The 13,679-nt window shown below is 40.1% G+C and overlaps 1 protein-coding gene across 2 annotated transcripts in view; it reads left to right on the forward strand.

Annotated features, from left to right (window-relative positions):
- Positions 1 to 5,878, forward strand: part of wtip (WT1 interacting protein) — a 30,492-nt gene extending 24,614 nt beyond the window's left edge. For both annotated transcript variants that reach the window (XM_023953647.2, XM_023953648.2), the window contains exons 7-8: positions 1,166 to 1,234; positions 3,095 to 5,878. In XM_023953647.2, coding sequence (XP_023809415.1) covers positions 1,166 to 1,234; positions 3,095 to 3,247 — 222 coding nt within the window. In that variant the 3' untranslated portion in view covers positions 3,248 to 5,878. The remainder of the gene's footprint in view (positions 1 to 1,165; positions 1,235 to 3,094) is intronic.
- The last annotated feature ends 7,801 nt before the right edge of the window (positions 5,879 to 13,679 follow it).

Here is a 13,679-nt window from a genome sequence, read left to right on the forward strand (position 1 = left end):
ATGGTTTCTATAAAACCTTAAAGAATAGCATGGTGTAGGCTCTTTGAGCTTAAAACTGCATTTCTTAGTGTTTCTCTTTTCAAACTCCACTGAATCAGAAGCAGATTAAAAAACACAACTTGAAAAAAAGCTCTCAGCTGTGATGCAGCAACTGAAATGGGTGGCCCAAAGTCTCCCTGCTCCCCTCTGTTCTGCTTCCACTTGTAGACATATAGATTCATTAGCGTTTATGTTTTCCTCATCTGAGCTGCATCTGGCTTAAAACTGGAATGCTCCCATGATGCTCGCCATTTTTGTTGCACTGCTAATGTTAGGTTGGAGTTGTGAAGGGCTGTAGTGAGCTTGTGGGAAAGAGTGTAAACAGATGGATAATGGAATATCAGTGGAGGCTGACTTCCACCCCAACTTTCCCGCCGACAACTCAGAGTTGAGTTTCTGATGAACTCCTGCCGCTCTGCAGAAACTATGTCCTAGAAAATGACACAGACCACTGAGAACGCTTTTACAATAAATCAAAAGATGATTGCAGTGGGGCTTTTGTTGACATAAAAATACAATCTTTTAGTGTTAGGGATCTATAGTGAATCTATACTTTGCTGTTATGACAGTAAGTAAAATGGAGCTTTGATAACAAAACCGATAAACTTCAGAGATTAAAAAAAAAAAAAAACATTATTAAAAAACATTTACAATTCTGTGTGTGCTTCTTACTATACTGAAGCCTGAAAGCAAGCAAGACTGGTTTTACTAAAACACTAGGATCAGAAAAGAGCACTTTCACATTTTTATTAGGGCTGTACAACCTCCATTCTATAATAACACATCTTCATTTGGCCTAAACCCTTCTGGAGCATTGTGTTCTGTTCACTAACTGATGAAAGGACCAGCAGTTTCTATTTTTGTCTCTGTGTGTCTAATCAATCATGACTTTTAGAGGTATGGTCAGATAGACTGAAGTCACCGTCTCATTTTTCCGGCTTCCACTCACACTTTTGGTTGGATTGCGGCAGCTTTTCCCCTTCTCTTGCATATCATATGTGCAGGTTTGATTGATTTAGTTGTTCTGAATTCAACAGCAGTAGTTAATTGCAGCATTCAACCGGAGAATCGCTTCTTCTGCAAACCTTGAACAGGAGTGAAGGTCTGACTCTGCTTGCACCTGCAGGGCTCAGAGGAAACCATCCGAGTGGTATCTATGGACAAGGATTACCATGTGGAGTGTTACCAGTGTGAAGTAAGTGCACCCCCCCCCTACACACATACACACACACATACTCACTCACTCAGGATACGAGTAGCAGCAGACGTCTCCTGACTACAGCTGGAGTCGATGTTTTTAAATTAACACATGAATCAGCTCCTCTGCCTTTTGGAATAAAATAGATGGGGCCGAAAACAAGCATGCTGAAATGTTTTCCCAGCATGCACATCTCACTGTGCGCGATCACTAACACATCGTCTGTCTGAAACGCTGGAAGCCAGAGTCGGAGCTGGAGCTTTGTCCCAGTGACAGTGACTCATCGCTCTGCTGGGATGAAGGAGACGCAGAAAAAGGGAAACACACACACACACAGAAACGGATACAAACTCAAGGTTACAGCTTAACATTGTGACTCATTGACAATGCACATTCCAGCGTTTGGCTCAGATCTCAGCTGGGGGGGTTGTCGTGAAATGCTGGAGTTTCAACACTCCACCTCAGTCACGAGTGACAGTAAAAAGGTAGCGAAACACATTTCCTGCAGCAATCATTCCTTTATGTGAATGGCTTCTGCCAGTGGGATCTGAATCATTCTGGAGCAGCCAAATTCATTAGACACTCTGTGGGGAGAAAAGGCTTTCTGTGATCTTGGAACCCATCAGATTTGTCCACCGTTTGCTCATTGGATGCCAAGCAGACAGAGCAGTGAGACACACTAACAGTGGAAGGGCACACACACTAATGAAACCAATATTTTTGCACATTTCTAGCTAGATGAAGATCCTTGGAGTGGTCAGGGAGTTTATGTAATCGCTGTGGTATGTTCAGGACCCACCCAGGAGGTCTCATCCTGTCAGTCCTGTGCTGAACTCCTCTGCAGGGTCAGAGTTGTCATTCATAAACCTGCAGTGGCTCTCTCATTTCCATCAGTTAAATAGATAATACATAACACAAAAACTACTATGACTAGTTATCACAATTATTTCTAGAAGCAGCAGAAATCCCTCTATATCAGGCGTTGGCAAACTACGGCCTGAGGGCCATAACTATTTAATCTGGCCCACCAAACTGGAATAAATTATATTGATAACCTTTATTAATGTTTTATTTTCCCTGCATTTTGGTGTCTCCCCATAGATGGTGCACTACAAATAAATTGACCTTTGTTTAGGTGCATTCATGTGGGGTTGGGAGATTTGTTGTTTTTCTGATCTCTTGCGCATGTTTTCTGAGTCGAACTTTTATTTTTCGATCATTCCAGCATCACACAACACCAGCTTGTGTTTTTCCATCAACCCATAGGTGCAACTGGCACTGCAATGAAAATAAAAATCTCAGTTTTAATATATATATTTCTTTTCAATCAAAATGAAAAGAATGTTTTCGTCCAGGTTCCATGTTATTTCTTCCTCTAGTGGTCAACGGTATAATGGTAAATGATGTCTATACTTGTAAAGTATCAATTCCACATTCACACACACATTCACACACTGATGGCCGGAGCAATGGGGGGGGGGGTTCCGTGTCTTGCCCAAAGTTACTGCGACACATGGGCAGGCAAGGCAGGAACCGAACATGGGATCTTCCAAAGAGAGTTTCATCGCTCTCCCTCTGCAGCACTGCTAATAGACATTTTTGGTTCTATACCTGTGAAAAATCAAATCAAACTTATTGATAAAGATGAAAGATTTGAATTTGTAACTTCAGGGGCTTCTTAAGGTTAAGCCACTTCCTTCTGTTTCATTTAGTCTGCAAGCTAAATGTTGATGTGTTTTTTAATCAAATATTCTCAAAGCGTAAAGATACTGAAGGTGAAGGATGGAGTTGTGTTTGTGGTGCATTCATGTTCTGCCTTTCTGCACCCCCCCCCCCCCCCCCCCCCCCCCCCCCCAGGACTGTGGACTTCAGCTAAACGATGAAGAGGGCCACCGCTGTTACCCCCTGGAAAGTCACCTTCTCTGTCACGGCTGCCACATCCACCGACTCCAGTCTAAGGTCCCGGCCCACCCGCCTCCAAGCTACCCCCTCCACGTTACTGAACTGTGAAGGACCAAACCAAGTACCCCTTCCAAGATCTGAGACACCAAATGCAGAAAAGCCACGAAGAGGCAAACTGAGGTGCTCTTAACCCCCCTACCCTCAGCAGGACAGCCCGGGTGGGGACCTGTACTCCGCAGCTCCTCTGCAACATCACACTGGGGAGAAAGGGTTCCCGCCCTCTTCCTCCATCTGCACCCCCCCCTTTCCCCTTCAAGCGCGTGACCCTGAAACCCGCTCGCCCAGAGGCCCCATGCTGACGTCACTCCTTCTGACCTCTTCCCATCCTGCCCCCCCCCTCTCCCTCTCCTGGCTCTTCGCTCCGACTGAAGCGGCTTAGGCAACGCCGTCTGGGCCAATGCTGCCGTCGATTGTGACGGAAGGTGCAGCGACATTCTGGTGCTGGCTGGACCGGGCAGGCAGTGTCTTTGGAGCAGCTCAAACAGAATCCTGCTACAGGCTATGCAAGCGACACCCAGCGTCACGACACAGAGCTGTGCAAACTAGAACCTGACAGAACTCGGCTCTGTGCCGACATCAGAGTAGCACCACAGTCCCAGAGGACCGCCTGACATTCCTCTTAGACAAGAGATTCACCATGTCTTAATTAATGATCATATCATGATGGAAAAAAAATTTAGATGCACATAGATTGTTTTTTATAAGTAAATATATATTTCGCAGAGGATTTCCACATAAATTTCTAGATGTAGATTTTTTTTGATCGTACTTTTGCTCTATTGAAGTGGTCAGAGGTGAAGCTCTTGCCAGGCTTTTGGCTCCGTTGTATCATTTTTCCTTCAGGAACCGGAGCGTCTCCACGTCTGTCAGAGGGTCAGGGATCCACACCCTCTGTGGGAACAGACTTTGATCAAACAGTATTTGCACATAAGTATGTTTTGTGCTTCCTTTGATTAACTGCTTCTTTTTTTCTCCCATACATTTCTTTATTTTTCCATTTTTTTGGGTTAAGTAACTAAAGTAATGGCTTTACTGCTAAGTAGTCAGTTTGAAGTTTGCACCCCTTCACCCTACAAATCAGTATTAATGTAAAAATGCACACATTTTCCAAAAACTGTTTAGTCTCAACTCCTTAAACTCTTACAAAATCATTATGTTGGACTCTTTTCAAATGTTTTTCAGAGCTGAAACAAAAAAATATGTTTATTTGCAAATCAGTTTGCTCAACGTCTGCTCAGAAAAGGTGTCTCCTGCTGATTCACACTGTTTTTTGTCACATGAGCACATAGGCTGATCATTTTATGAGGAACCTCCGTTCATCCACTTGCCTTAAAACAGAGTAGGTGTGTTTTTTGTGCGGTCCGCCATGAAGTCTGCTGTTGTGTTCTGGGGGTGGGGATGGGAGATTTGTCCCTGAAATCGTGAAGATGCTGGTCCCACTCATGTTTTTTTAAGGGATTTTAACCTGCGTGTTTGCCCATGCTGGCAGGCGCTCACGTGTTTAACCCAGTGAGAGTGTGTGTATATATATGCAAAAGAAGAGCCGCATGAGACAGAAACACTTGAAACATGGTGCTGGAAGGATGCTCTCACTTTTCCCCGCTGGATTCAAGCTAAATTGCCATCTGAAGACCTTTGGTTTAAATTCTCATTTAAAGCGAAACGATTTGTCAGTTTTCTGCAGATAAACCCCAACATTATATGTGCTTATTTCACATGTTGTCTTAAAGTATGACTGTGTGAGGGTGTGTGTGCAGTGGCGGGTACATGGCACATGCACCTCACTGTGTTTTGCAGGGCAGCAAGCTCTCCGCGCCGTCTTAATAGCACATATCTTACTCCAAGATGTTTGTGTCTAGTTCCTGGATACCAGATGTGGAATATGAAGGGTTTGCACAAATCTATCAGCTTATTTGCCTCCACCTGTTCAAAAAAAAATATCAGTCCCCAGCCATTGCTTGCAAATATCTGAACTGCGCTGTGATGCTGCAGCAAATTTTAAACTACTGAATGTGTCAGAAACAAGAGAGTGAAGCCAGGAAAACTCACGAGTAAAGTATGTTTGCGATGTAACTGCAATCTAACGAGATTCATGTGAATGTAAAAATGATTTGTGCTTTCAAAAGTGGAGGGGAAAAAGGACTGCAAAGTGTACAGGAGAAATACCCCCATTGTCCTATGGTTGACCCCATCTTTGGGTCAAGTGCTGTACTTGAAAAACGAGTCTGAATGAACCTGCACAAAAATCTCCAACTGCAGAAAAACCCAACCGGAGAGAATCCCCTTTGAAGCTGTCTTAATTCACGTGTTTAAAATTACTACTCCAGTTTCAGTTGGATAGCACACAACTAGTGATTCTGTACATAAAGAGAGGTTAGTATTTTTTTTAATCATATTTTCCTTTAAAAAAACAAATCACTTGGACAGAGCACACTTCTTCTCCTCCTCTTACCGGTAGTTCCAACAAGCACATCTCAACACCTGTCACGTCTTTTTATGTCGCTAAGTATTTTTGAGTACCTAGATGCATCATTTAAAAAGGAGACTAGATTTATTTATCTAAACATGACCTGAGAAAAGTCTAAAGTTATTTAATGTATTAAAATCTGGATGTATCATTTAACTGTAGGTGATATAATCTGCTTTTTCAATAAAGTGGTTTTGTAGCTATCTCAAAAAGACTGGATTTGTTATTTTGTTTTTTTTCCTATTTGCTACATTTTCAGGAGTATTGCATTTCTCTCTACCACCCAGGAGTGGTGGAAGACCACCATCCTCCACCCATGTCAGAGATCTGAGGTTGTGTATTTGAATTGCACATAAACTACTTGAGATGAAATTCTTAATTTGAGGTTTTTGAACTGCAATCTCAGATTTTACCGTTTACTGCGTCACACGGTCTTTAGTAACCTTGTCAACATCAATCGACCCACTTGATCATTTTTTGATCCAAGTGTTCTCAGTGGTCTTTTAGTTAGGATTCTGCCATTTTTTAGCCGAAATCAACCAAATCTGTGTTGTTTTCAAGGGCATAGTTTCTGCAGGATGGCAGTAGCTCATTAGAAAATGGTCTCAGTTGTGCGGAGCAACCCCGCCCCTCTTTCGGTTGCTTAGAGCTCTCTGTTTACATGCTCTTCTGCTAGCTTCTAGCCTCTGACAACCCCAATATAACATAAGCGGTGCACAGAAATGGTGAGCAAAATCTGTCTCAAAACTGGCCATACAGTTTTGAGACAGATTGAACAAGGAAAGACGTACATGGATCTAGACGTCTCCAAGTGGATGCATCGGAATGGAGCAGAGCAGGGAGTTTGTGGCCCGCCCAGCGCATTTCCTATCACAAATAAGCTCTTTTTCAGATGCCTTTTTTTCTGCTCCTGATTCACAACAATTTCAGGAAAGAAATACACAGAAATGCATTTTTTTAAGCTTAATTTTCTTATTGACATATGTCCATCATCAGAGAAATGCCACAAGAACATGTCAAAAACACTAAAAACACTTTTTTTCATTGGAGCGGATCTTTAAGAGAATTTCTTCAGCTGAAAGGACAGAGACTTATCAATTTTGTCCATTTGATTTGCAAAAGTGCTGCAAATAAATTGCACATTTGCAGAAAAGTTTCTTTAAAAGCTTCTCAGTGAATAAATCCGACACATCTGCATTTTCATGGCATAAAACGTTTTTGTGCCTCTTAATATCATCCTCAACTCTGTTTTTATTTTGTTTCCTTCAGGTAAAAGTCTCCTGACAGCTCACCTGGCTCTACATTAGCATATGCAAGCTTCTCTTGACAGATAACACAGATTGAGTGGGACTTTTTCCTCTAACATTTAATAAAATGACTCTTATTTTTCCTGGTTTACCCACTGAGCTGTCTGCTGTGCAGGTAGATTGTGTTTGGAGAGATTGTATAGAAGCTGCAGACTAAAACTCAAGTTCATTAGAACATTTTCAATTCATTTCATCTTCTGCCATTTTATCCCTTTTGGGGTCGCGGGGCTGCTGGAGCCTATCCCTGCTACTTGTGGCAAAGGCAGGGTACACCCTGGACAGTTCACCAATCTGTTGCAGGGCCACAATAACGCTCTCAGTCACACTCACACCTATGAAACATATTTTTTTGGACAGTGGGAGGAAGCCAGAGACCCTGGAGAGAACCCACGCATGCAACATGCAAACTCCACACAGAAAGGTCCCCCATTGATATTCTGTTTCAGGTCCCCCAGCTGGGACTTGAACCAGGGGCCTTCTTGCTGTGAGGCAAGAGGGCTAACTGCACCACCGTGCAACCCTGAACATTTTCTATGTAAAGGGAAAATGATTTTTGGGCCATATTCATATTGTGCACTTTATGAACCAAAAGAAGGGATTTGATGAAATGAAATGGCACCAAAATGATACAAAGTCAGGCACAAAGTAAAATAAAATCTAACGTTTAATACCAGAGAATTTGTGGCATATGCTTTTTGTTCCCATAATAAGCATCAAGTCACACCTCTTCTCACAAATAAAAAGTGTTTGATGGCTCAAATAGGTTGCATGTGGTTTCCCTGCAGCCTGGCTTGTTTATAAGCTTGAAATGTAAATTTGAGTCAGAAGGAAATTTCTACATGGTTCCATTTATCTGTCCTTTTTTTTTTACCCTATTCTAGTTAAAAGCATTTCTTTGAATACAATCATTTTGTGTTTTCTTCACACCAAATTACGCAGATTTGGATATTTATGGGATTTTCATGTTTAAACTCATGCTTCTTTGGCCGGTAATGTGTTTTAAATTACGTAGGCTGTTCAAGTAAACATCGTTACTGAAAGCTTTAAAAGTGAAACACTATAGAGAATGTTAATGTAGTTGTAACTACAGAGCCCTAATGGGAACATAAAACTCATCATCTTAGTTAAACAAATGCAACGCGACAATAAGAGGCCTGTTTATGTAATTTGATCCGTCGACACCGAGTGATGTGTGATTAGCTTTTCCCTCCAAAGTGCAGCACTTTCATGGTCAAAACGTCTAAGTTTTGGCTGAGACAAGACTTTTACAAAGCTGTGAGTGGAAAGACAGACAAATTTGAGATAACCAACCAAATTTAACCAAATGAATTTGAATACGCTTGAGTGGAATAAGTTCACTTCCACCCACTCTCTTTCAAGCAATCTTGAACTTATTGTGACAATTTAAATTGTTAATAGATTCATTGTGTCATGTTCCATATACAAAAGAGCAAATGTGTTTATTTATGTTTAGGAGTAATAATTGAATAAACGACTTAGTGAACATGAGTATTTTCCAACCAATTTTACAGCGAATTATCCTATGTTTGTATGGAAATGAACCTGTGTTGGTTGTCTTGTTTATGCATTTATTCTTGCTTTCATTGCTTTAAATAAACCATTTCTAAAACTTAATTTCCATTTTTACAATGTAGAGAAGAAGAGCTGTAGCAGACCGAGGAGGAAGCTCCTTCGAGTTAGAGCGCCAGCGCTCAAACAGTTCTGGAAACAATCAAACTCTCTTTAAGATTTTCAAGTCTTTTTTCACCTTTTGGCATGTCCCTTCAGGGTCGATATTTATTACTCCGCCGGATGCCCTCCTGACACAACCCTGTATTTTATCCGGGCTGGGGACCAGCACAGGGAGACCCAGACATTCAATTCAAGACCCTGTGTGCCTACATAGTTAGTAGCCTGAAGGGTCTTGCTCATTGACTGTGTATAGAGAACTGGACTGAGCGATCCCTCCCCCCGGTGTTCCAAATAGGAAGTAGCTGCTGGCTCCACGAAGCCAAAATCCCTTAGATTTCTGAGACAACTATCACTTAGCGAATCCACTTTTTTTTTCATTATGTGTTTCTTTATCGCATATTATTTAAGTTATAAGCTGACCAATTAAATGCCTAAGTAAAAGCATGTGGTGTCCGCTGGTCCCCACATGACAGATTCTCTAAGTCATGTGGGGACCACACCCCTTCCACTTTCAGTGGAAGAGGTGTGGACTTAGAAACATGCTCAGTCCTGGTTGGCAGCAGTAGTTCCCACAGAAACATTGATTCGGACCAACTCGGACCAATCACTGTCCTCTGGCTCCAAATGGCTATGTCCGTATCGCAGAAAAATGCTGACTGAATTGGCTTCTTTTTGTTGGATCCAGGAGCAAGGCATTTTCTATGGGCTTAACCAATCGAGCTATCTAGTCTAGGTTACAGAAGTGATCAATTAATTAATATTTTCATATTTCACCTGTATTTATATTTTAACTTTTTTATTTTATTACTTTTACATTTCAGACTGTTTACAAGTGTTTTCTCACCCTTGGCTGGGGTGTTAGTGTTCGGGCTCCAAAAGATTCTGGCCATAAAAATATTTATTAATATGTCTAATTATCCTAAGTTTGATTAGTTACTGTACGCATGTATAACTGATGTTTATATTGCTGTTGTGTATTATTTCTACTTAATTGCTTGAAATAAACCATTTCAAATCAAATCAAATCAAAAAAAAATTGCTTGTCCTCTGGCATCTCTTGTTCCGGCTCCTCCGGGCTGCCGGGCCTGGTGTGCCCATGTCGGGTGCACTGGGCCTGGGGGTTGGGGGTCTCTGGGGCGGGGGGTGCTGGGGATGAGTTGTGCTTGTGCTGCATAGATGCTGACACCCCGGCCAACAGGAGGACAGGGCGGACGGCGCTTTCTGGGTTCTCTTTTCTTTAGCTCTGTCATTTCTCTTTTACTTGTGCTTGTTTTTGTGTATTTTATTATGTGGGGCTTATTTAATGATTTTATTACATGTGTGGGGATTGGTTTTATTGTATTCTTGTTTGTTTTTTATGGAAAGCACCTTGAGCTGTCTGTTTGACATGAAAGGTGCTTTATAAATAAAATTAATTTGAATTAATTTGAATTTGAAATGAATAAAGCTTTTAGAACTTTTGTCAAAAGCATATTCCTCAGGTAAATTTAGCAAATGTAGGTCAAAAAGAACAGACTGAGAGTTGCCTCTATGTTGGATTTTGCTAAAGTTTTTCCAGATAAAACCTGTTTGACAGTTGAAATAACTGAAGGCCTGTGTGGTGAGAAACTTTTGAGCTCACTGAAGCATAAAATAAGTTAATAACAGGGAAGATCATCCCACTGTCAGGTGTAAAAAAAGGGAGTCGTCTCTGAACCCTTACATTAAAAGGATCACCCTCTTAAACCTCACACAGGTGAGTATTTGGACTGATTATATTTGCTATAGATCACCGCGGGGGATGAGCTTTCAGCCCCTTTCATTCTCTCTCCAGGAAAGTTCTGTTTCCAGTAGTTTCATGTTAATTTAAACGGTAACCTTCACACAAAGCCGCTAAAAGGTCTTTGATGAACATCAGAAAGGTTTGACCCTGAGGGCAGCAAGGAAAACACTTCACTCCTGTCAGCATTTACAAAAGAAATTTGAATGGCAGATGATTTTGCTTCTATCTTTGCGTGAGGAGCATAACTAAAATAACCGTGTCTTCAAACTTCAGTGGTTACAACCGTTTTTGAAGACTTTTATGCTCCATGATAATAAAAAGTCAAACCACAACTTAAAGCTGAAGTGATTTCAGAACTTTGAGTAACATTCATTCATAAGAAATAAGCAACTCAAAATTTAAAATGTATGAAGGTATCTGAAATGGTTTTGCAAAACTGTTAAAAATCCTCCCTGGAAAAATTATTAAACTATAGTTTTTATCATCAAAATCCATCACATGGTCTTGAGAAAACCATACTTTGACTTGTTTAGGCATATACCAGAGAAAGAAACCAAACTGCTTCCAAAATCTTACTATGATTTTAATCAAATTATTAATTATTTATATTATTATTATATTATAATCTTATTTATTATTTATAATAATAAATAATATAATATAATTTATTAATTGATATTAGAAGAAGCAGCGTAAATTTGCTTGTTGTTCTGTGGAGACATTTTGTCAAGAAAAGGTGATGTAAAAATGCAGGATTGTCACATAAACTTAAAACATTTAATAAATAAACTAAAACATGAAAAAACCCATAGAGAAACAAAGATGTGACAAAACAGAGCAGAGCAGATGACCTGACAATGACAAGCTGGACACCAGACAAAAAGACAGAAAATATTTTGTGCAGTTCTGAACTACTTTACATTATTTTGACCACTGGGACTATTCCCTTTGTTTCTTTTTTGTAAATATGCCACACATTTACTCTTTTTCTTATCTGTACATACTAATCCACCTATATTATTTCTATCTGTAATGCTACAACATTGGAAATTTCCTTATTATAACTTTAACCTTTGTTTTACTATTTTTAACACTTGTTAATTATGTATCCTGTTTTATTTTAATTTTTTTTAAATGAGAAATGGACTTTAATTTGGCAACAATCTGATTTTAATTTCCTGTTTTAGTGATAAAGTGATGCACTTTTTAATTTATTTTTATGTATTATTTATTATTTTGGTTGTTGATTTTAATGGATCACTGCTGCACGGACCGGGAAGCAATTTTTTGGATTTCCTTTTTCTAGTGACAAAGACTATTAACATGAAATCATCTGCGTCTCATATTTCAAAATAAAATTCAATACTTGAAATGCTTTTTCATTTTCACAATAAAGCTGCGTTCGTTGACTCAAAAGTAAAAGGAAAAATCAATCCGCCACACAGCTTTTTCTTTTTCATCTTCAACAATGGTTTTTGACATTTCATTTTTTTAAAAGTTCTCCAAAAAAATAAATATTTATCTATGTAACTGTTATCATACCTTTTCCCAGATGGTTAGTTGGTACATTTTAATTTCTTATCCAAGATTTTTCTGAAGCTTTGGTACAATTTCCACAAGAAAGATTTACCCGCAGGCACGCCGGATACTTTGCTTTACACGCCTTTAACTTGGAACCAATAGTTAAGTTGCAAATTTAATCCTTTCAGTCAATCTCAACCATATTTTTGCTTTTAAATTCATGAATGGTTGTCTCTCTGGAATCTAAATGGTTTGTCGACTCTCCTCCCCCCCGTTCTCCACCTGAATCCTGCTTTGCCATCGCCTGTCCTCCTGTTTTTTTTCATATGTTCTGAACTCATCCCAAACACGCCAGACATCGTTGGCCCAGAGCCCAACTACCAAAGACTTTCTCTGGCATTGGGCATTTGAATCTTGTCTGTCGCAATTCATATATGTCTCACATGTTTTCACCCAGAACTGGTGTGCTTTTCCTCAGTAACTTTAAATAAAAATGCCAAAAATGCACATTATTTCATGTTTGCTTCCTTCCCCACAGCTACAAGGATTTAAATGAAACTATAGTAAGTTTTGCAACTTAACTTAGGCTCTTTTACTCTTTCAGGTGTGTTCACTGTCATGGACTGTTTAAATATGCTAAGGTTAAAAGACAAAAAAAAAGTATTCTGAAGATGTAATAAAAGCAAAAATGGGAAATCAATCATTGGAGTTTTACTGACTGTTTTACAGCCCTGAACTCTAAAGTCACAACATGTTGAGCCCTTTTAACCCTTGATTTTCAAGTGCAGGAGTATAGCTGTATCTATAAACTGCTGATCTGCAGATTGTAAGTGATGGGGATACGTTTTACGTGGGTTTACATGAAAGCATAGGCTGCCCACTCACTGAGCTCTCCTGTGAGCAGAACAGTGGTGTTCAGTGTGGGGATACGTCTGGTGTTAGTTGACAGCTCTATGAGTTGGGGCACAAAGAAGCCTTTATGTGTGTGATGGTTCCACCCTGTTACTCAGGGAGCCGTGTGTGTGCGCGCATACATGTGTGGCTGTGCTCGTGCAGAGGTAGAGGAGCCCCGGGGGATCTGATGTGAGGTGAGCTCTGTTACACCACACAAAAGAGCTCAAGAACACCTTTCCTCCACAGCACACAGGTCGCTCCACTGCCAGGAAATGCCAAAAAATGTGCTCTGCTACCACATGACTTCACTCCAAATCTATGGTTATTCACACTTATCCATTCCTGGGGGGTTTTTCTCCCTCATGTTATGCTTCAGTGGGACACTTTTAGAAGTTTTTAAGTTTATTTTTAAATGTTATGAAGGGCTGGATTTTACAAGAAACAAAGAAAAATTGTGATCTTTCCTCTTTCTGCCTCTTGGGTTGTTTTATCTGGGAAAGTGAAAAATCATTAAACAAAACAAATGTTTACTTAGAGCAAGAAAGAAGAACTTCACTTGACTGAAACTGAAATAAAATAGCCTCAAAAACCTATAAAGCTGTCCCTAATCATAATCAAGGAGCTGCTTTTCTGGATAATGTCTGCTTTAAATAGATGCAGTCATGCTATACATATGAATGAGACACAAGACTTAGTTCTTCAGTAACACACAAGGAGCAGAATCAAAGTTCAGATATATTTACAGTAAAAAGCAGAGCTGCCTCGTCCCAGTCCTTCCAAACTACCCCCCTGCTTGTTTTCCTCCTTGTTCTTGAACTGGAAAGATGTGTTGACTGA

The sequence above is a fragment of the Oryzias latipes genome, chromosome 3 (assembly GCF_053564925.1).
Source record: "Oryzias latipes strain Hd-rR chromosome 3, Olatipes_Hd-rR_3.1".
NCBI classification, from domain to species: Eukaryota; Metazoa; Chordata; class Actinopteri; order Beloniformes; family Adrianichthyidae; genus Oryzias; species Oryzias latipes.